This window comes from Rhopilema esculentum, chromosome 6, assembly GCF_057945365.1.
Source record: "Rhopilema esculentum isolate cy_ngs chromosome 6, ASM5794536v1, whole genome shotgun sequence".
NCBI lineage: Eukaryota > Metazoa > Cnidaria > Scyphozoa > Rhizostomeae > Rhizostomatidae > Rhopilema > Rhopilema esculentum.
The window spans coordinates 782,603-807,153 of NC_142820.1; the positions used below are offsets into that span (position 1 = coordinate 782,603).

At 35.7% G+C, this 24,551-nt stretch overlaps 1 protein-coding gene across 1 annotated transcript; it reads right to left on the reverse strand.

Moving 5' to 3' along the window:
• Positions 1–1,094: 1,094 nt before the first annotated feature.
• Positions 1,095–21,567, reverse strand: LOC135686746 (anoctamin-7). Its single transcript, XM_065203052.2, has 19 exons — positions 19,412–21,567; positions 18,895–18,961; positions 16,568–16,668; positions 15,315–15,381; positions 13,889–14,149; positions 13,304–13,376; positions 12,657–12,745; positions 11,607–11,686; positions 11,229–11,270; positions 9,580–9,669; positions 9,056–9,239; positions 7,847–7,956; positions 7,341–7,489; positions 5,823–6,001; positions 5,392–5,414; positions 4,614–4,743; positions 3,459–3,679; positions 2,724–2,804; positions 1,095–2,457 (listed from the first exon to the last, which is right to left on the reverse strand). Exons 1-19 carry the CDS (start codon positions 20,327–20,329, stop codon positions 2,161–2,163), a joined length of 3,162 nt encoding a protein of 1,053 aa, XP_065059124.1. The 5' UTR covers positions 20,330–21,567; the 3' UTR covers positions 1,095–2,160.
• Between the last annotated feature and the right edge of the window lie 2,984 nt (positions 21,568–24,551).

The following is a 24,551-nucleotide window of genomic DNA, read 5'->3' on the forward strand; positions in this document are numbered from 1 at the left end:
TAAATGATCATTTTCTATTTATCTCCTCTTCATTTAAGTTTGAAGGTGCCTCAGTTTCCTGTGGGGGCTCTTGCTGTCTATTCAGAATCAAAGGCAAGGTTTTGATCTTTAAAGGGGGAATTTGTGCTTCCTACCGCACCTTAGTTGTAAATTAGAGATAATGCAGAATCGATTTCTTTTTAGAGTAAAAATGCTCTACGATAGAAAGGCAACGATTTAACTTTCGAAATTTAAAAAATCATAGCCAGTATTGAAACTGCATTGCCACTTAATTTTTATATATGTATGAATCAGATTTAGAATTGTTTTCCGCGAGTCTTGTGCGTGGGAAGATTGGCTCAAATGGAGCTGGGTTTCTCTATAACATAAGTTTAGCAGAGAAACTTCGTTTAACTGTGTGTTTTTAGAATGTTTCTGGTTTCTCATACTTCATAAGGATGGCAAATTCTTTTGGAATTAATTTGGGTAAAGAGGATATTGAGAATCTTCCTTAATCAATTTTTGGAGCATTAGTATCGCAAAATGTTTTAAGATAAAAATCATTTTAAGTTCTCTGTTTCCCAGGTCATTTGTTTTTAGAAACTCTAGTTTCATTAGAATCTTTTGTCGATTTAACCATGAATTTGATTGTTAAGGAAACGCAATTTTGCTTCATTAAAAATCCCCTCGTCTTTCACAATCTGATCACCGCCATTCATCATCACTACAACTACAACAACAACAACAGAAAGCAGCAACAACAGCAACAGCAACAGGAGACAGCCATCTCTTTATGGTTGTCAATTTTTTTATGATCCACGGCTAAAATGTCCAATTCACGATGAGCTTTTAAGCGAAACATTACATTCAAAGTCTATAAGGAAACTGAAATACTCGTGATCGAAAACAATAAATTAAATTTTAAAAATTGAACGGGTACCATTCAGTCTTAGTCAAACACAAACACAGATTCAGCAATCTTTAAATGAAACTCTATCATGAAAACCTTCTTCAAGATCTCATTTCCAATTTTAGTGTTAATTTTAGATTTGAATTTGATTAGAAAAAGACAAAGTTTGTATTTTTTAGTTGTTTGAAACCAAAAACGACACAAGTTGTTGGGAATTATTTAACATCGATGAGCACATTTCAAAATACTTTATGCCTGAATTTACAAATAGATATATAAATATACTGGAATATAATACATTGATCCAACGGTCGTACTTCCGTCAATAAATGCCTTCTATGTACAAATTGCACGGCAAGGATAATCATAACGGGCGTTAATCAAACGGATTTTAAGCGAGGCAGTTATAAGCTTAGAAGCTTAATTAGAATTGCAAGTGGAATCAACAGATGAACATTTTAGCTAGATAATGTTATACTCTGACGGTTGGGCAAACACAAGGCACGTGTTTCTGGAAGGTGTGTCTTTGCACTCGAAAACATGAGGCAGTTCTATAAAATCAGACAGGGATTTATAAGAGGAATCAGTTTGAGATGCCTGTCTCCACAGTGGTACTGCTTTGAAGGCAGAGACTTGACGCAATATGTAAATTAATTTAATACACATCACCCTATCTGTTAGGAGCAATGAAACAAATCTTTTCAAACATACAACCCCGAACAAGAAAGTTAGTGTTCAATTTGTCATCTTGTGCTGGATGTTTATCAATATAAGATTCTTAAGCGAGGCTTTTCTTCATTAGCTGTAGAGAGCTAAGACAAGTATACATGGAAAATTATTCTGACAGCTAGAACTTTTTAGCTTGCAATAGTTGGGCCATAAAATGCGTTTACTTAATAAAAGCAAATTTTGTCAATCACTGGTACAGAGTTATAATTTAAAGAAGGATAAAATCTTCAAAAGATATCGGATTCTGGTTTCTCTTCGCTAGTGAGATAAGAAAAAACTCTGTTCTCAATCAACAAATCGTCAAATGTTACAACCAACAACCCCAAGTCCCTCCTCCTCACTGCTTAGTTATTGTTTTGGCAGTTCACCACCGCCTGACCAGATAGGCAATCACTATGCCAAAAATACTATTAAAAATTTGCGGACATATCTTGCAATGTATCAACGGCTGAGGTGCATTGTCATGATTATATATAAAAATCGTTTTCAGCAATGAACTACATCTAAATGATTTAAAAATACAAATAAATCAGATAAATAAATCAGACAGTTAAATCTCCTCCTTTTCCTCCGTCATCTTTTAGATAAAACTCTCTTGATTTGCTTTTACCGAGTTTCTTTGAATGGTCACTGGTTTTCCCTTTCGAACTTTTATTTGACAATTTCCGGATTTTTTCCTTGATCGTTTCTCTTCTTTTAGCTTTTTTATTCTCTATGAGCATTTGCTCGCCCTCGCTTGGTGTAGGATTTGACGACTTTTCGACGGCAGGGACGATCGTCTTTCCCCTTCCGCAACGATATCCTGCTTTTTTCAGCACCTCTTCAATGGCATACTTCTCCTACAATGTTTGATTGGTTAAAAAATATCTAATCGTGCGCATATTTTTGTCTTAAAATGGATTAAACTGGCTACATCAATCCTTCATTCAAATCGAGCAATGAGTAATCTCAAATCTGAAATATTCAACAGCTTATTCGGGATAATTCACTGATATCTTTATTACTTGATCAATTGACATATTAGCCAGGAAAAAACTGTCCAGATCAAGATTTTTGTTAAAGATTACTATAAAAAGGTTTAATTTTATATCAAGCTTCATCCTACCTTTTTTCGAGCAAGGGTTACTTTCTCTGGCACATCCGAAATGGAGTATTCAAGGATGAATTTAACAATGAATGAAATATTCTGCAAATAGAACAAACATAGACTTTAGTAGCATGTAACTTGACAGATCCTGCGGAGAATTCTAATGACAATGTGTAAAAGTTTTTTTAAGAGACCCATCTTGCAAGACCGAAAGCCCAAAAAAGAATTAACAATTTTATGTTATTAGGTCATTATTCATACTGTTGTGCTTTGCAGAATTTCAACGTCCTCGCCTTACCGATAATTTGCAAAGACCTTCAACCTTTGTGTAACTGGAAAAGCAAAGCTGTCAATGAGCTAGTTCACCTATTTTCCATATATATAGACAAACTATTTCCATATCAAGCATCAAAACTGAACTCCGTTTTAACCAGTGACACCTGGGGGCAGGGATAACGGGATCTGATGCAAAATCGTTTTGTTTATCCTAGCAATAAATTTCAGGTAATAAAAATGGTTGGGTATCACTAACTGGGTAAAAAACCTAACTTTTGTTGGGTCACAGAATGCAACGCTCTAAATCGAACAGAAGTTCGTACTGATGTTTGAATGAATAGCTTTCCGGTGACGCAATTGAAAAACTACCACTTTATGTCATTTTTGCCCAAACAAAGGTAAATATTACAGAATGAAAGGAAAACGGCAATGAAAATGAATAATTGCACCAAAATGTTATCATCGGTCTACAATTACCTGAAAAAGAATAATGATCCACAAATATTCCAAAGTGACCACAGTTTGTGTTGTTGTTGTCAAACTGCTGGTGCCATTGGTTGACGTGTTGTTGGCCACTAGAACATTGAAGACCGTTGTGGTTTTGTATTTACGACCAAATGAAGACGTAATTGCTATGATGAATCCATTGGTTACAACGCCAATGTAGTTAAGAAGTTGCAAAATTGTATACCACATCCCTACAACGAAGAGTTGGTGCGACTCAATAAAAAATTAATCATTGCACAGCTAGTGTAACTGCAAAGCAAGACATGGAGTAAAAGACGTGGTACAAACTAAAGTGAAAAAAGGAAGATGAAGACCAGATGAAAAATGGGATAAAAAATGGGATAACCGAATCCAGGAGACAGCAAGGGAAGAAGGACTGAGGGGAAGAATGCCACTGAAATGGAGAAAGTTGGAAGATGAAGGAGAAGGAAAAATGGAAAAAGAGGAAGAAGGAGTAGAGGAAGAAGGAGTAGAGAAATAACAAAGAGAGGAAGAAAAAAAGGAAGAAATAGAGGAAGAGAGATAGGAAGGACGAGGAGAAAAAGTTGAAGAGAGAGAAGCAGGGGAAAAAAGAATGAAGAAGAAGTGGGAAAAGAAGAAGAGAGATAAGAAGGGGAAGAAGAAGTAGGAGAAGAAGGTGAAGAGAAAGAAAAAGGGGAAGAAGGAAACGAAGAAGAAGTGGGGGAAGGGGAGAAGAGAGAAAAGAGGAAAGAGAGAAAGTAAGGGGAAGGAAGGGAAGTGGGAGAGGAAGGAGGAAATGGAGAAAAGGAGAAAAAAGAGAAGATCACAAAAGAAGTAGGAGAATAAAAAAAAGGAGAAGGTAATTACATTGCAAAAAAGAGCAAGATGCCTCAAATGGCTATTTTGTCAACTTAAGTTCGCTATCAAGTCGGTTAGAATTATCTTGCTTGATCAAATAATCACAATACTCCTAATATTGGTCATTATACCATCTATTCAAGCTAAATAAGGCTTTGGTTGACAAACAATTATCTCGAGAGACATTTCTAAAAAAGGGAAATCGATAGGTACAAAGGTACTAATGGATATTGTGAATAGCTCACAAAACCATTATGCCTTTTATTTTCAACATCTCATATTGATCTCAAACAGCTCCCAACTCACCAATATCCTGTGCCCTGAAAGGCACTGGTCGCCTGTTCAGCCATAGGAGTCGCCTCGCATCAATTCTCAGGTCAACAAGATTCGTTACCAGTGCTATCAATGGCGCTAGTGGACAAGCTGCTGCAAAAAGCTACAAAATCAATTTGATTTTTTAAAAAAATTGAAACTGTCTCTCTAACTCTCATTTTCCTCATTCGCAATTCTGAATCGCTACAGCTTTCACGAATTCTCACCAGACAAAAAAGCTGGACCAAAACAAGGAATAGCAATTTAGAAAAGTACAAGACATATCACATGTAGATTTTTTGTGCCAAAAAGACATGGAAAAAGTCAAAATCGATGTTCCGCGTTGTAGATTGAAACAGGACATTTAACGTAATGACAAAAGGGTTAGCAAAAACACGAAGAAAGATAAATAAGAACACGAAGAAAAAACCTGTCTATAGTGAAAAAGGTTTGAGCTGTATAGAATTTATGGTCATTTTTTTTATTTAGTTCTGATCAAGGAGTAAAATTTGTTTCAGTTTATTGTTAAACAGCGAAGTATTGACGGTGGGGTATTGTTCAAATTCTTTCCAAGGGCAGAATATTCGAATTATTGACAAATTATAAACAGTTTATATCAAATTCGTGACCATCTATATTCCGTGAGCAATAGCAATAGGTGGCATTTTGTTTTTATGAAAAGACTTACCATGGTGATAATATTTGACAAAGTCCCAACAACATTTATGTTTGTTTGTGGTTTTATGCAAAAAGTTTATCTAAAGACACTTACCATTAAGTAGCCATACTGTATCACTGAAAAAATGATAGTTTGAAATGAATAAATAATCTAAAATCATGCGATTCCGAAAATCATAAAAATTACTATGATTTGAAATTCGACGGGTAAAGGCAGAATTTCAAGAGCAATTGTCAAATATGATGATTTGTTAGGAATAAATATTTTGAAAAAAATAGTTACTATAGGAAGTTTTTATACAATTACGCTCTGAAGCGGAGACATCGTTGTAGCATAAGATAAGGCGTAGCAAATACGGCAAACCGCCTTTTGCGTCATTCATACAAAAATACAGACTCTGTGACGGCTTAAATTATCTTTAAGAGGATTAATGCAAAAGCAGTACCAAATAAGTCCTGAGCTTGCTTTTTCAAAAATATTTCAAAGTATTAAAACGAAACAATAATGGAACAGTAAGTTATTACCCTTTTCGGTATATTCAGAGAGCGTAAAATCTTTGATAGGAGGCTTTTCCTTCTCATTTCGCATGTAATCTTCGAATTCTACATCAGCAGGAACATTCTCGTTAACAAATGATCCTTCGTCCAGCACCTTGTTTCGTTTCATTTTACGAGCAAGCGATTTTAATGACCTAAAAAATAACCTGCAAAACAACGAATAAAGTATTAACGTCACAATTCTCTATCACGAGTACAATTACTCTACACACTTTACAATTGGCCCTGCAAAAAACCAACTTACAAATCAAAGAATGCAGGATCCAGTTTGGATCCAAATCAAGATGATTCCAGATGCCAACCCAGAGCTATGTATAAGATTTCTGACTCTCACCCATTCTTAACATTTCTTATGCAGCCCAGGCAATCTCATGCCAAGATATAGAGACACTAAATTGAAAAAGGATTTTAGAGATTCAGGAATCATAGAAGATGTTTCTTTATCTGCAAAATTTGCATAGATGGCTAACCAAGTATCTAGAGCAGGTGAGCTTAATATTTACCAAGAGGGTTACTTGCTACTATTTTGACAGCGCTATTTTGTAATTTTATTGTTATTCTTTTATTGTACATTCTATATTAGCAATATAAGTATTCCTACGTATATTGTTTCGCTTAACAGTTCTATATCTTGTTCCAATCCTTTGGATGGGAGCAAATCTATATTGGCTTTATATCTATTTACAAATAAATCATCATCAACTGAGTTTCGCAAGTATTGTAGAAGTTCGCTGTCCAGTACCAATTTCTCGATGCATCAGAGCCCTTATTTGATAAATAAGTTCAGTTCCCCACTTTTATCAGACGAGTATTGCTTGCTTCGTAAACACACATAGTTTTCTTCGCCTTTTTTTATCATAGAAAAAGGAGTGGCCCTAGGCAGAATTCCTGTGGTACCCCAATATATAAGTTTTACTGTTTCCAACTATCCACATAAGAACTGAATCTAGGATCGCCACCAACTATAAGAGCACGCCGAGCAGACTTGGATCCAGGAAAAATGTTCCCTCTTCTTTCTTCGAACACTGAGGTTTGAGGATTTCTGAGGACATACATTTGGGCAAAAAATTTGAAAAAGAAAATGTCGGACTACTGATTTTTACACTTCTGCACAATTTGGAAAAGTTGCTAACAGGCCAAAACTGAATTCAACATCTTTTTGGAAATATTTTGAGCAATAAAGCTTTTCTGAAGTTGCCTATGCTATCAGCAATAAAAATGTTTTACAATCCTCAGAAACAATGTTCCGTCTTTTTCAAGAAGGCAAAAGCAAAGCTAAACAATTCTTTGGGCATTTTTACAGCAAATGTGAAAAGCAACAGACTAACAGAGCATGAACCATATCAATAACCAAATGCCGTTGGGCAGCATAATGCCTGAGTTTGAAAAAAGTAGACACGTGATACTAGGGTACTTAATGACCATGCACAAGACTACTTTAGGTGCGCAGCAAATGTGAATTTGTGAAACCCGAAATGAACTTACGGTGCCACCACGTCAGTACAAAACTTTGGCATCGGTTTCATAAGCATGAGAATTCCGACTTGAAGAGACAGAAGCGACATGCAGTCATTGGCCGTTCCACAGGAATCCGTGTATTTGTCACCTTTTCCGAGAATTCCGTCCTTTGTTCTCTAAGAAAATACCGGAATTAATCATTTCTAATTTTCTGATTTTTCAATTTCTGACATTTAGCATTAAAATTAATTAAAGAGTGAAATATATTTCAAAAGACGACCAGAGAAAAATAAGAATTTACAGTGTATTCAGGTTGTTCCAGCTACTGACTGAATACACTTTTCTTTCAACGAAAGATAGGAATACAACGGTAGGCAAAATTAATGTGAAAACTGGTCATCTTGTTTAAATCAAGTCAAAGTAAGCATTTTTCTCACCATAAAATAGCCCTTAAGGAAAGATCTTTTACATTAATAATATAAAGTTAAAATATTATTATTGAGGTAGCTTTAAATTGGTGTAATTGGTGGTACCTCGCGAAAAAATGCGATGTAATACAGTGAGGAGTAGGAATTCACAAACTGGAACCCAAACAGCTTGAGAATGAGTGAGTCTTCAAACTGTGTTTGAGTTCGATGATTCTCTATAAAGCAAATAGTTTGGTGACATTAATTCAAAGAAATTTCATAAATAGAAATGGCACAGCTATTAACGGTACTAAGCTGTTTTTGCTTCGGCAGAAAGTCGGTCGCACTGCATGCAGTAAAAACCATACCATATGTTATAGAAGAGAGAGTTCTCTCAGTTTAAATATGGCGATGAGAAAAGTAGCTTTTGTTGGATATTGGTTGCAAAAACAATTAATTATTCATTGAGCCTGTCTTATTTAATACATGAAAGATCCCAAGGGATGGTTTCTAAAAAAAACATCGCGACTAGGGCTTTCAACCAGAACGCTACCTAGGCATTGGATAATAATTATCTATATATCATAAACACAGAGCTCCAAGAATTATGAAGATCAAAAGACGAGAATCATATCCCGGTTTATTTGAGTGAAAGTTGATCGGGTCTAAACTCAGTGCTGTTGGAAGGACAAAATAGCCTGGGCCCCTTTATTTGAAAATAATAGGAATAAAATGGCTTGCTCATTGGAAAAAAGAGTTTTTGAGATTTTTGGGGGGCTCAAGAACAATAGCAGCTAAGGCCCTGGAACTGGATCGGATCTAGACAAAGTCGGATCCCTACTGAATCAGATGTAACAGAATCTGATCTGCACTGGATCTGAACGAAACTGGGTCCGACCTACATTGGATCCGATGAAAATTGAATCAGATCCAAACTGTATCCCTGAACTTGATCTGATAAAAACAAGATCGGATCCAAACTGTGTCCGAACTAAACTGTGGCCAATCTCAACCATATCCGATCGAAATTGGACCGGCTCTATTGGATCCGGAAATGTTAAAGATATGATAAGCTTTGTGTTTACATGACGCTTAAGTTACGATCTATTTATTGCATGAAGAATAACGTGTGCGAATTACGGTCGTATATAGCAAAGACAAGGCGGGTGAATGACATCAACGTTTAAAGAGCAAACGCAACAGTGTAAATCTGACAGCACAGCAATTTTGATAAAATCAAAACAAACTGGCAAAGTGAAGCAATAAATCGTTTACATGATTAGTTGCCTAACTTGGTTGATAAATGGTAAAAACGCGAAGACATGTAAAACCTACCCCACTCTGTAAGCTTTTTTCCAAGTGCCTTGTAAAAATATCCCAACAGCATTATGGATGTTGAATTCAAAACGGATGATGTCACATTAGACAAGAAAATTGAGTTTTGGCCGACAAACCAGTCCACACGAGAAATGATTCGGTACACGATCACTGAAATTAAACTGCCAATAACTAGCAAAACCTGAAAGAATATAAGCACATAATTATTGTTCAAGAATATAATTATACTATTAGCATATAATTAATGAAACAAGATCTGATTTGATATTCAATTTGACAACAACTTTTTAAAGCTAAATCTGGGCCAAGTGTCTGGGCCAAGAGTCTGGGCCAAATGTTCAAGCATTCAATGTTAAAATTAGTTTTTCGAAGAAAACGACCCTAAAATCTTCAGGATCTTGACTAAATTATTACAAACAATGACTTGAGGTTTCTCGCAATGGCCGCTTAGCAAGACACTTTCCATCGTAAAATATTCATCGTCATGAAATATGGGCTAGCCATTAATGAAATGAATTTACCATAAAGAAAATAAGAGCCATTGATCCCATTGACTTAAGAGTTTTCTTCAGCGGCGGATAAAAAGGTTCGTATAATCCAGTAATGGGATTCTATGGTCAGAAAAAGAAAGAGAATGATACTTAAAACGCAATAACGTCAATGAAGAATCTGCTTTAACTTTGTCTTTTGAAATGCTAAGGTTTGGGTATGAAGCCAATTGCAACAACAACCTAACCCATGCCCAGTCACTATCTTGGAGGAGTAAGGAAATATGGGTATTCAAATAATTTGATGCAACATTTATTAATACCATTAAGGCATTCAGAAATATCCCAGCATTTTTGTTTCTAAAATCTACATTTTTGTCCGGGATTCCCTGAAGGAAACATTTTACGTTAAAGCGTTGCTAAAAGGAATGAAAAATATGTGAAGAATGAATGCCTTGGATCCAAAGTAAGAAAAGCTAGGCAATATTTATTAAGTGGCTGCAATTATAGCAAATATGCTTACAAAGCGAAGCTCAAGTAAGAGAAATGATACACAAAAAGAAATATGAGACCACAAAGCATAAAAAGATTTGTTTCTTCGATGAAGGTCCAACAACCCCGTGTTTAAGAGAATTTTGATCACTGGTTCATCTGTTGGCTTTTGATGCATTGCAAATATTAAGAATAAATAATTAAATGTTATCTACTCTCGCATCTGTTAGGGTTTATATTTTCTAGGTCAGTTTAAAAACCTTTATCAACTTATAAATTTCATGTAGCGAAATCAAGTTGAGACCCAACTGGAAGCATCCTATAGATTTCAATTCAAACTTTTTGTCAGGTCTTTCTGAAGATGTGGGACAAAAGCTGTAATTATTAGAGCATCGAGTTTGCCTTTTGTTTTGCGAACCAGTGGAATGATAACTCTAATAAACACAGGCTGAGACACTGATAAACAAATCGTTATATGCAGATTCTAAGGGCTGAGTATCAAAGGCATTATTTAAAAAGAATGTACCCTCCAGCTGGGCAGCTAAACTTGGATTAGGCAAAGCTTATCACAGCTGAATCAAGATAAGTCCCAAAATAAAATATATCTCTTGCAACTCAATTAAGGTGTCCTCAATATCGTACATTACATAAAAAATGAACAATTTGATCACACAAGCAGCTTGCTTGAACTACTTGAAAAATCGATAGGTTTTTAACAGGCTCAGTACATTTACAAACTGTAAAGGATTTACGCCATCTCAAACTAGACAGTTGCCATAAACAGAAGGTATTTGCAATACAAGAATAATAATACGTTTTGAGTGGCTGAAAAAAGCAAATCTGTGATACAAAAACAAAACAGTTAATCAGCAAGGTAAACTTACAAAAAGTAAAAAAGATTCTTTCTGGTTTCATAGATGCAATTTGATAGCCAAAGATGACAAAAATACTGATACTTTGGTAAATGCCTTGATATACAGCTGTTACCATTGATATACGAGAAATTATGCACTGTGTCTATCTTGTGTCAGGACCTTGAATGTTTAATATGCACATCATAAGGTGAGACATTCCTCGTTTTAGCTTGAGGCTGGGGAAACTAGAACTATTCATGATCAGACGATGTTTTCTTTGTTTGTTTGTTTTAATTTTCAAGAACAAACGAAGAAGATAAGTGTATTATAACTCACTAGTTGCAACTCTGTTCCATAAAACTGAGGCCGGTTTGGCTCCTGTGATGACAAGAAAAAAATCAACAATTTTGAATACTTAATTCCGGCAAAAAAATCAAGTCCCTTAATATTAAAGGCGTACTGTTATAATTTCATGATGGTGGAACAAAAGACACTTTGAGTCGAACCTAATCATATTTCATAGCAATTATTGTTAGTGCCAATGAATAACGGTCTTTCAACTTGCGTCATTTGAGATCGCTTGCAACAGTCTGCTTCACTGTCGATTGTGTCTTGGGTTGCAGGCCAGAAACTTAAAGATCCTGCTTTCATATCATTTTATGATTTATTTTCGAATTTTTAGTCAATCAAGTAAATTGATGAATTAAGAATTACCTGTTGTTCAAAGGAATCAACGTCCCATTTATAAGCTAATTCGGCATTTTTGCGTTTCCAGACTTCCAAAAAGACAGTCCCTTGAAAGTGATTAGATGAGATGAGAATCACTCAGTAATACAGAAACAACAAACGGCACGCAACAACCGCTTTATAATAACTGAGATAGAAATTGCACTACGAAAACATCGATTAGAAGTTTGAAAATACATTGTAAATAAGAACATTCGTTGAAATCATTCTGAATGACATGATGAAGTAATGAAGGAGGCCATGTATTTTGCACATCTCTTAGAAACAAACATAACATCTTTACATTTGATGACAATGCAAGAAGTTTTAGGCTCAGAATTGGATCGCTTAAGAGGTGCTGGACATTTTCCGGCATTATTACCACCACGAAACATAAGGCATAAACTTTTTAAGAACATTTACTTGGTTTGATACAGCAAAAAATCAGACGGTTTTATAATAAAAAAACTAAGCACCAAAAACAAACGACGCCATGAGGCACAAAAAACGTTGCAAATGGAGCCTACTTCATCACGTTAAACACAACAATAAAAGATTTTCTGGGCCATGAAATTGAAAAGATTTCTCTTTATCTCTACAACAAGATAAAATAAAAACCTTTCCCAAGGTTCAAATGACTGAAACACAACGATGGTCATCAGACTCAGACAAATCTAGTTGAGGTTTGTGGTTTGTGTTGTCCCAAAATAATAGAAAAACTGCTAAAGTCAAATTTGTTAAATGATTCATCAGCTTGAAAGATGCAATTGATCATTCGGCACAATCTTACATTCATTTGGTTCAACCAAGAACAACAGCCTTTATATAAAACCTTTATGTCGAATGAACGCTTTATATCAAAACTTTGAAATGAAAAGGAAAATATGCACAAACGAGCTACAGAGTAATATTTCTTGAGCTCCCGCACTTTAGTCCTTGTTTAGCTCTTTCTGTGGGGGCGCAAAAAATTGCAAAATGAAAAATCACTCAGTGTAGGATAGTGCTCAATATAGGATAGCAAAACATGGGATTACTCACCCCATAAGCAAATGATCAAAGCAAATCCAGGAGTAAGGTCGTTGTCGAATGCCACTCTGCTCCAAGTCGAGGCTTCATTTTTGACAATACTGTATATATTTCAGGGGCCATGAAAAAACAAACATAATATGAGCTTCCTGATACCCTTTAGGTAAAAATTGACTTAATTACTTGAAGGAAATCGATGTTAAGGTCCGGCGTAGAGTACCAACTTGTGTACCGTCATTACTCTACAGCTTTTGCTATTTAGCTGAGGGACCTCTAAGTGGCTGCTAAGAGATTCAAACAAAGTCCTAGAGGGTGTTTTTTTCAAAAATGACCAATTATGGCTTAAAGATCAGCAGCCTTAACAATAGCAGCTAGGGTGGGAGAAACCTCCTTTTTCCGAAGACACAACAAAACACTTAAAATTCGCATGCTTTTAACAGGCAAACAATTGTTCCATTGCTTCCTAGGCCAAGTAAACATGGATACTGCATGCTAAATCTTATACTTAATCGACTTTGTAAATATTTCAATTCGTTGCTTATTTTTTGAAATTAGCGAAAGATCAAAACAGAAATTGAAATAATAGTGATAATGACAAATGACTAATGAATAATGACTTGAAATATTTTTATTAAATTAGACAATAATGTATCACTTACGAAAGAATTATGCCATAGATAAAAATGACGAGTCCTAGGAAAGTTGGTATCCAAAGAGAGGTAATAAGGACCCCTGCAACGAAATAATGTACAATTAGTTTACAATCTATTTATTTTCTACATAATGCTGAAAGTAGCAAAAAACATTTTCGTAGACGCAATGTTATGTAAAAGCAATCAATCTTGTAAACTCTGTTAATCTAAGCAGATAAAAGCCGAAATTTCAGGTGCTAATTATTTCGGCAGTTGGAGCGTCGAATTAATGTTGTATGGTGGACAATTACTTTGACTTTTCATTTGCTATGGTGATTTGAAGCAATCGTGGTAAGATGTAAGAGCTTCTAGAATGGCGGGAATCATCCCCATTGAGAGAATGGGAATTTCTTATGATGACTCGTGGTAACATGTTAAATCAAGTGTGCTTTTGCTTTTGTCTGAAATTTTTTAAAATCGTCAAAATTTCCAGAAAAACCACCGAGACTTTTTGTCCAAAACTTTTGGCGTTTATTGTACTCTATAAGTGCATTGGCTATTCTGTTCTTACAAAGTTATCTGTTGCTACATTGCGTCTAAAAATCTACTCACCAAGCCAAGCAAAATACAGTGCAATCTTTTCCCCAAAGTAATTTCTAATCTTCCACAGGGGTTGAAACTTGAAATTAGCCAGCCATGTTTCATGTAGGTCCTTCCGCCTGTCAGTCTCCAACTTCCCATTCGGTTCTAGTGGATACAGTCCACTGCCATCGTTTTTATAAGGAGACAGCGGAAATCTGGGGTCCAATGATGACCTTTCGTGTAGAATGAATGCGTCTGTATACACATCAGAATGCAGCAAAGATGCCAATGCTGAAGTAGACAAAAGAGCAAATGTTTGATGCGACTGCATGATCGACTTAGGTTGAAAGAGACAGGTAGAGAGGGAAGGAATGAAAATAGCGGTATCCACTTGATGGTATCCACTTCAAGCAGCTATTTATAGAAATAACCCAGTATAAGATATGTTTTAAGCCTTCCCTTAAATGATAAGCTGGAAATACCCTGGTATTTTCCTGTGCGACTTTAAAACATACCATTCCAATTACAATACCCGTTCCCTAAACCTGTCATATGACATTAAAATTGCAAAGGAACAGTATAATTACATCAAGAATTCGCTATCGACTCATCTAAAGTTAAGCGAAAACGATGCAAGTAGGAACTGCCTTTGGCAAAATACGTCAATTTGATATTCAACACAGCAAAACATTTCAAATCTCGCATGAAACACAAATACGCTCTGTCACGCATCAAGAGAAAGATGTTATTCTTAACTTTTCAAACGGACTTTATGCCATTGGACTTGCAATATAATAGCTTTACGGACAAATTCCTTGAAAAAACGATGACAGTTTCTGTTACGTTGAAATGTTGTTTGTTTGTGAGATACTTTCCGATATTCTGCATGGAAAACAACAATAATTTCTTTATTTTAGCCTTCATGCCTTGGAAACGACCCATTTTGTAAATTTCCCTGTAAACCTGGACGGCCATTTAACTAATGCAACATAAAATTTTAAGCCAACCTTAAGTCAATTAATTCTACCACTCTCAAATCCATTTGAAAACGTTATTGCTCATTTACAAATCCTGTTAGGACAAAATTATCAAAAAATAATTCATTTCTCAGCAGAAACAATTTTGCAAACCGCAATCCGATTTTCAGATTTGCTATTTCTAAATGGTTTCAGGCGTTTTGAGGCAAATGGTTTTGAAAGCTGCGTTAACGCAAAACAAAGCTATTTTGGCACGCTGCTTGTTTTCGTATCAGCAAAATTCCCTTTCAACCCAGGTCAATGGCAAGGCAAAACAGTTTCAAGGAAGGGACATCTTGTCGCTGTGTGCTAGCGTTGGGTCTTTTGTAGATCTTTTAATTCTATAGATATAAAATAAAACTAAATTCATAACTTACCAAGGCCCTACCCTGGCAGTATTCAACAACATTAAGTGATTGTAAGATGCACCTTCTTCTTACCTTCAACGTTATGATGTTCATTTGAATCCGTATCGTCGATTTTTATATCTTTCAAAATTTGATGTACCTACAAATTTTAAAGTAATTGAAATATTGAGATGACAAAATGAAAAATTTCGCAGGAAACTTTGTCAGGTTGAAAAAAGATCTAATGAGATGTTAAAGGAAAAATGGGAGTGCATGGAGAATTCTTTTTTAAAAGGCCTATACCTCTTGAAAAGACACTCAGGGGCACTGTGGAATATGTAATGCATACTGTACAGTTTGGAGAAGTTCAAACTTTAAAGCTACTTAAGTGAATACTGTTGGTTGGTTAGTAAAGCAAGCTGTCTAACGGATATTGATAGGGTTGAATATTGTTTACAACCATTGGGGTTTATAAATCAAGATGATAAATTGTCACTTTGATTTAAAAGTAGGACACTTTCGTTAATTTTTATTGCATCTTTTTACTCATGGTACAAAGATTTTGATAACTACATAATAAATTTCGAGTAATTGCTATCCAAGACACATGCTGTTAACCCATTCTGTGCTATGATCACCGGCGATTTCAACTGTCGCTCAACTCAATGGTGAGAAAATTATATTATATTGAAAATAACGAAGGAAAATTATTTAAGCCACTTGCTTTTGAACTTGGTCAATTGATCTCAAAACCGATCCATTTTATGGGTGATTCTAAATCTCGTATAGGCTTCATTTTTGCCAATCGGGCTAATCTCTTTATAAACCATTCCATTCCAAACCATTCAAAAGTTTCTAACCCCGGTAAGAGGGGCTTTTGCCTGGTGGCCGTTCTTAGAAAAATGAAACTTAGGTCATCTCTGAATTTCTAAGAAACCGTATTTTAGAGGCAATTGCTACTTTAAACATTTCACCCATATATGACGATGCATGGCCAATCAGGGATCTTTAAACAACCCTAGCAGATTCTCGGGCAATTAGTTCCTCTTCTGTGAAACATCTAAGTGCACGAAGCATTGAAAGGGTTTCGAGGATTTTGGAAGGAAGCTGTGTCCTTGAGTAGTGCAAATATTGCGCCTATGTTTCCTTAAATATATAAGAGCAGCCAACCCTGCATTCTAGCCGCTAAGGCCCTTTCGTAGCTCGCTTTTCTTTATCTAACGTTAAAAACGCCAAAGTTAAAGATCTTCAATTCAATTCTTTTTACCAATAAAGGAATTTCAAAATCGTTCAGCATTTGAAACAAAAATGTCTATAATTTAAATAAAAGTCTTTCAAAAACGTACCAACAGCGAACGTATTCCTGGTCGAAAGAAATTCTCTTTATCATTGAACCCATCGTATATATCTCTAGTGGCATTGCAAAATGGTATACAAATGTCATCAACTGAAATTGAAAAAAAAATGAAAAGTTGCTTTTTGGAGGAATGTACTGGGTTGACTGAAGACCGGCCACTATCGACTTTATATTTTAGGCAATTCTAAAACCTCTCTGTTGCAGCATTCTCTCAATCCCATTAACACCCTAACTTCCTTGTTTAAAACTTTTTCATCTCAGTAATTTGAAACATTAGGCTGATCCGAGAGAAAGTTAGAAACAACGCTTTGCATCTACCTCTACGGGGCAGTTGAGAGCCAAGTCAGGCCAAAGGGTGATTTGAAAAACAGAATCAGGAGTCGAAATACCAGAGGTTGTGTGAGAGGAGTGTGTGTGATACCCTGCAATGGGCAAACTGTTGTAGTTCGCAAGACATTTACAAAAAACTGAAAGGACTATAGTTTTAATTAACTTTCAAGCTGTTACTTGGAAAATCTATTCACAAAATAAAACATGCCAGAAACAGCTAGTTCTACCACCAGGAGGGATGAAGATTTCATAAAAAATCAAGATTTCTTTATCTTTTATTCACTGATCATCAAAGCAGTAAATTATAAAGGGGGTGGGGAAAATGGTAAACGTTTTCCAGGGCAAAGCGCCCTTAGCAGAGGCTCTCCATCAAATCAATCGCTATCCCTTTATAAAATTTCCGACAATCAGTCTCATCTGCCCCCAACTGGTTAGCCAAAATGACTTTTTAAAATGGTTCTAAAATCATTGTTCATAGTCTCTAATGAGTAATTCGTAAAATATTTCCAGGGGTAAGCCCCCAGACATAAAATCATCTGCAGTGGCGTCGGAACGAAATTAATATTGGACCAGTCCTTTTTTGATTCTCATTCAGTACAATATTAAAAAGGAAAAATATTACATTTTAAAGATTATAGAGATTCTTGTTTTGCTTAAGAGAGACACTTTTTGTTTAATGCCCATTTTGCAGCGTTTGAAAACCCAGACAAACCCCTGATAGACTCTTCTGCCCTCTTCTTTCTATATCTTCCACAATATTTCTCCTCCATAAAAAGAGAACTTGGAGAATGTCAAACCTTAGGATAGGAGCATTTAGGTGCAAGCGATTTTAGGATAGGAGCATATTCTCAAACATCAACTGGCATCATGAGAAGGCCTCAAAATATTGTTAGGTTTCTGTGTTCACCAGATTTTCGAGAGGGGGGCTGGGGGGGGGTAAACTTCGCTGCTAACAAACAAAACTGTTTACATAAAACATAGGTTAGCCAGGCCCTTTCGCAGAAACCCAAGATTTAGCGAGGTAGACAAAAAACAAGGTAATTTAATACAACAAGTTTTGATTTGCATTCAAAGGAGGATAAAAGGTCCTAAAAGTCAGACACATAGGTTTTTGGTTGTGCCCTCTATTCTCCTTGGTTATGACCATGCTTATTAATTATTGCATAAAGTTATCAAAAAAGATAGAAAGACAAACCTGTTTTAGATATATGAAAACTGGATTGAAATTGGACCAAGCAAACAATTAGTTTTAGATAGAACTTGAACTTCAAAGACTGGATTGCAAAACAGTTGAAGATAAAAGCTACCACATAATTGTCCTGCCCAAAAGTTCTTTTGAAAGAATTTTCAAATGGAAAATTTGATGGGCAACCACAGGGTCCTGTGATTTAATACTAAAGGATTTGAGTACAAAATCTTTAAGTCTTTTTGAGGTAATTCAGATTCTACTGATACTATGAGCCATTGCGCTACGCAAGCATCCCATAATGCATTTCTAGACAGTCTGAAATTAATTTTGGTTTATCCATAGAAGTTTACTGCCATTGTTTGGATCGTCGCCATGCTCGCAAAGGCCCATTGTTAGCAATGAGTCTTCAATAACATAACCGCTGGTGACAAACAGCCCTTAAAGTACAACCATAACTAAAGATGACTTGATATAGTTGCTGCTGAGCTACAGTGTTATGCAAAAATAATAGAGTACAGTATATGGAGTGAAATCCAAATAAAAAACCTGTTGTGTCTTTGTTGGAGCATGGATTGTGCAGACACTCTAGTGTAAAAAAATAAGGGAGAACAGTATGGCAACCTAGATATTCCTCTTTCTCTTCACAAGTCACAAATCAGAAGACATAGGCTGCTTGTTGCACAGAACCTAGATTTTCCTGTAAACAAAACTTCTTGATCAAGTAGCACATACATGATTGCTTGTCACAAATATGATCTTGATAATCTAGTATTTGTGTTAAAAAATGTAAAACTGACCTTCCTTCTCACTTTCAAAACGTTTCCATCTTGATTTTTTTGTTGAATTGTCATGATGCAGTGACAGCTAAGAAAAATATTTTTGAAATAAGTTTTATTTCTATCAAAAGTAGAGAGGAAGAAAGAAGTTTTCCTTACAAAAATGTTAACATTATGTAAGGAGTTAAACAAAATTATATTTTAAGAGTTAAAAATAACTTGATAAAATCATAACAACATTTGCATATAAAAATTATTTTAAAAGACTACAGATAATGTGATGAAAAGATGACACTTTGTGATAAATAATTTAGAGTGCTAAAATCCTTGTTACAAAATGTATTAACTAACTGATATGTCAAACCCAACTTTGCAAATGAAGCATAAATAGGGAATAAGAATAATTTTGTAAGAATAAGAACAATAAACAAAAAAGCCTAATAAATATCAACACTGATTTCCTAATGCATCAGAGGATTTTTAATTTGGCTTAAAAGATACTGATCTTTTAATGGCATGAAATTTAAGTTTCACCTACACCAATTAGAGGCATTTCCAAAAAGATGTATTCTGCTTCTTGACAGAGTCTTTTAAATGAGCAACTAAGCTCAACAAACACCTCTTTGCCAATATGAGTTCTGGTGACCTCCATTCCTTCATTTACCAATAATTTCTCAAAATCATCCCTCTGTTTCTCGTTGAACTCATTGTCATCATCTCCATCAAAAATTAAAAGGTAATCAACAAAATGTTGTCTCTTCTTAATCCCTGTTTTTGGGCGACAATAGCTATTTGCAAGCCTGATGGCAAGTGCTCTATAATCATTCCTTGCTGTGTTTTCTGAGTTTTCAGCAAACATCTCAATGTGACTATCTTTATTATCATTCCTTGAATGATCACTTTCTGATACAAGGGTTTCTTCTGTCAAATTTGAAGTATTTAAACAACTTGTGGCAAATGCTTCCTTTCTACTTTTTTCTCCCAAATTAGCAGGTTCTATTTGGCCCGGCCCTTCTCCTGGGACCCATACTGCAAGACTTTTTCCATTGCCTTGAGGCAATGACAAACCCTTCACATGACCCGCTTCATCATCACTGAAAGATGACTTGTTTCTTTTCTTAACTTTCTTTTTAATATCTCTTCGTGCAGATGACTTTGCGTCTTTTCTTTTGGTAGCTACCCTCCTGGTTTGCTCATTTTTTTCTTTATGTTCACTATGAGATTCTAGTCCAGAGTCAATCAGATCTCTTCTTCTCTCAAGATCATGACTATTTTGAAGTTCGTCATTTTGCGAGTCTCCGGGGTAGCCTTTTTGTAGATCAGCATTTCTAAGATTTTCTCTAGCTTCTTTTTCGACCAATAACTCCAGCTTATGCTCAAGCTGTGGCAATCTCCTGAGGCCTAGCTCTCCAATAGGTGGGAGTCGGACTCCCCCACTACCATCCTGTGTAGTCATGAGCAATCTTATGATTTAAAACAATATATTGATGTTCTCTTTAACTCGTTTTACGCAATAAGCTTAGAACTACTTAAGAACGAAAACATGTTGCAATACAATGTCCTTCGTTCGTCGTCGCTTCGAATTCACCGTCATCATTGTATACATGATTTGATTTTTGAAATACAACGCTTTTTCTGGCAATTACAGTGTGATGGAAAATCTCAGTAATACTGGCATCGTGGTACTTCGCATTTCGAAAAGCATACAAGCTTCAAAAGACTATCTCCGCGACGTTAACCGCATTATTGTACGTACTTCTTGTTGTCAAGTCTCCATCTTGAATAAACCAATCTGGTTGTCAACAACAACAACTACAATGGTAGTAATTTGGCAGTGCAGGTGGTAACGTTTAAAACCTTTCAAATCTGGTTAATTGAAAATTCGCAATGGATACCATATCTCATTTCTCAATGTAAAATATTGAATGTCAGAAGAATCTTTAATCTGCCTATGAAAAATAAAAATAATGGGAAAGTTTCTAGAAGACGAAAATCTACAAGAACCGGACAGTGGCGGCCTTACCCGGGCAGGCTTGAATAAACGGGCATTCGAAATATAATTCTCAGCTTCTACTAATTCCTTCGTATCTGCCACTTTATTTCGATCTTCTGTACGTATCTTGAACATTAGCTATCTTTTAGCATAAAGAATTTATTCACAAGTTTTAAAAGTGTCGTCATGAATTAGACACTAAAACCAGAATTTAATATAAGTCTATCTGATTATTAGAAATGGCCGGTTTTCAAGGGCATTTAAATAAAAAGGGCACTCTGTCACCCCTTGCCCATCCTATCAAAAGGCAACAGGGGCAGTTGACCGCTTGAGCCCCCTTCCCCGGCGTCCCTGAGAAACATGAAGTCAATGTTTTGAGTTAAAAGTAATATGTTTAATTTATCCTTTTTGAAGATAATAAGAGCTGGTTTCATTATGTTTTAGCTTTGAATGCACTTTTTAGCGCTATTTTTTGATATCTTGTGCAGCTAATACTGTACGACGGACGGGCTAATCTAGGATGAAGCAATTAAACAACCAAATTGTCTGTTATTTAGGTCTCTGAAGGACAGCAGAGCCAAAGAGACACATTAAAATTAAAAATTTTCCTAGAAGGGGTGGAGCATCAGTCCGGACACCCTAAACACAGACTGTCTTCGGAGTATGTCTGTGTCCCCATGAGTTTTATGCCTTCCACACAAAATAACTTAATAGTAAGTTTTCTGACACTCCTTTAAAAATCTGATTTATTTTTGCGCCCATGCAAGCAGTACAATTGTTTTGTTTGGATAATACCGTATTTGAGGTGCACAAAGACGTGCTCTGAAGTAAGACTGTTCTAGGAGCTATGGGGGCATGCACCCCAGTGGAGGAAATTACGGGGGTATGGGGGGCTCGAGCTCCCCCAATCAGCGATCTCGTCGGAAAATTCAGGCTTTCGTCGGATAATTGACAACCGCTTAACGTTTCGAAATACTCCAAGAAATCGTTCTGAAACGGAATTTAAGCTAATCTAAGGGGCGTAATTGCCAAATCATCTGCATTTCCCCCTTTTAACCCAGGGGCTTCTATATAGCCTCTCTGTGTCTTTTTAGCAAAATTTGAACTGAGTTCTGTAGCAGTTGAACTTGCAAGGTATGGTACTAAAGTATGAATTTTGAAGTAGAGACGAATGAAAGCAGCATATAAGATTATTCATCATCTGACCACACCCTTAAAGTGTGAGACACGTCTTTTGTTGGCAAAAGTCATTTCTGTACCCCTCCAGAAAACTTTTTCGGCTTCCCCCCTGCTCTGCTTACAGTCACTCCGCTTAAAGTAACACTGCTGGGTAAAGTCACATTAAATTCAGACCCAAATATAAAAAAGAATTTCGCTCCGTTAACCGTCAAACTTCGCATTCTCTTACCAATTTTCACAAGCAGCTTTTGGTGTGACTACAACCTAAGGCTAAGTCTACTGTATTTGTTGCTAACCTAGAATTGAATTTTATATTTCATAATTGTTTTGAATTGACAATCATCAATTCCTGCTTCTGTTAGTTTGTAAATCATCCTTTTTACTTTTCGTTTATTTCTATCATTTTCATAATCTTTTTATTTCTAACTTTATCTTACAATCTTGGCACTATTGACTATTACTGTTGTATTCGAATTCAAGTGCAAACGAGCTAGATTTCCTCACTTTGGGTATATGGTACGATAGCCACAAGGAGTTTTTTCCAGATTTCTATCAGTTTTTCAATTACTTGTTGATGTAACTGCTTAGTTAATTTTGTCAGTCTTTGTTCTATATGTAACAGATTTCCATAATCATATTGCAGCATCAAATTAAGTCCATGAATGATATATATATAAATTTAATTACCAAGCTGTATTACAATTATCAATGATAAAATACTTCACAGTTGCCGACAAGCCAAGATCTTAAATTTAAATTTTGCCGACAAGCTTATACATTTCCGACTGCCTGTTAAAAAAAAGGGTGTCAAGTTGCTTCGGCATCACCCTGAATTTTACTTCCATTCTATTTTCCCCTTTAAAGAGGAAACGAGAGGGACTTTTCAAACTGTCTTTTGCACTGAAAAGAACATCCCATATGCAGCACCTAAAATATAGCATGTTGCAACAAAGGTGTTTGCTTAGGGAGGTTAAAATGCAGGCCTTGGTTTGTGAAAGCCTACGAAACCTTGGAATTCTTGTAAGGGTGTTCCTATAAAGTAATCATCATCATGATGCATTTTTTAAAGGCATCAAACCTCCAATCATCAGATATCTGATCTTAAGCTATCTTACGATAGTGCCTAAAGCAGCTGAAGTTTCCGAAATATACAGTGCCATCAACACACTTAGCATGGAGATGTTACAAAAGCTTGGTGGATGTTACTGTTGTTGCATGGGCTTGGTTGATCTAAGTCAGGAATATTATTTCGCTAGAGTGATGGAAAACAAAATTACTACCATCTTTATAGGATAAGGTTGGATGTAGTAAACCAACAACAGCCAGACGAGCCTGATCCATTTCAAAACATCCTTTCTTTGTGAAATCTGGGCAACTCTTTGTCATCGAATCTTCAACTAAACTCTCAATTTATGCGCCAAAATAAACAGTTTAAAGTTAATAACTGTAGCACTCTGTTGCCTCCATTCTAATATATCCACTGATAATTGACTAGTATCGGGCAATCACACCTTAGTCCAAATACGTGTTAACTACTTTCTCTGTTGACCCTCCTTTTGTCTGGTTACAAGGCTTGGAATTCGGGAAAACTTAAAATATCAGCTCTCCGCTAATGAAAGAATATCATTGAATCCCTGTATATTCACCAATGAGCAGCAATGATAACATGTGGTTTCTGAACAAAACCTTGAAATATAGCAAATTGTTCCAACATGCAGAGACGTGCAATTCGATAAGACCAGATTGCCTTACTTTAAAATGTTTCTTTGGCAAATTGCAAGTCTTATGTTATCAACCAGGAATTTTGATATGTAAAGCAATAACTTGACAATTGTCATATCTGGTAATAATCCCAGACGTTGAAATGTGGATATATAAGGATTTACTTTGTGGTATTTAATTTTTCAACTATTTAAGATATGTTCTCCATGAAAGCCACTAAGTATCAAATTGATGATTTAAAAGTAGCCTTGCTGGCAAATCTCTCTTGTTGGGGACAGAGGTACATGGTCTTGATAAAGTAAAAATGTTGTGAAGGATAAACCAACGCCTGTTTTCCAACGTTTTACTGTGGAGTATTAGCTAAAAATCATTTATCACCCATCCTATTCATATCACATTACCTACCTTCTCTCAAAAGGGTATGGTGTTTTTCATATTTGGGACATAGACTTCTAAAAAGGCTTTTAGAATTGTCACTAGAAGTGAAAAATCTGAAAGGAACAAAGATCAACAAATGATCATTGCTAAAGTATGACGCATCACATTCATTGTTTTTATACAAATCTTTAATGCTTTTTTTACATAGAATTTTGTCACAATTAAACATGTGTCAGAGGTTGCTCGGGAGTAATTTTCGGTAAATGGATACCTTTAAATCTCACACATTAAACAACTGGGGATACAGTAATTTACGATGAAATTCCACATATTTTCTGAGGATATGCAGTTTCTTTTTCATTTCCATTTTAGCTGACAAATTCTTTTGTCGAATATAAGCAGAACA

What these genes read in the sequence shown, in the direction of transcription:
- LOC135686746 (XM_065203052.2), bottom strand. Translation starts at nt 20,329, where the DNA reads ATGACTACACAGGATGGTAGTGGGGGAGTCCGACTCCCACCTATTGGA. An exon ending in ATCTATGGCATAATTCTTTC is followed by an intron (nt 12,746 to 13,303) that starts GTAAGTGATACA and finishes AAATATATACAG; the next exon opens with TATTGTCAAAAATGAAGCCT. An exon ending in TGGCTCTTATTTTCTTTATG is followed by an intron (nt 9,240 to 9,579) that starts GTAAATTCATTT and finishes ATATTCTTTCAG; the next exon opens with GTTTTGCTAGTTATTGGCAG.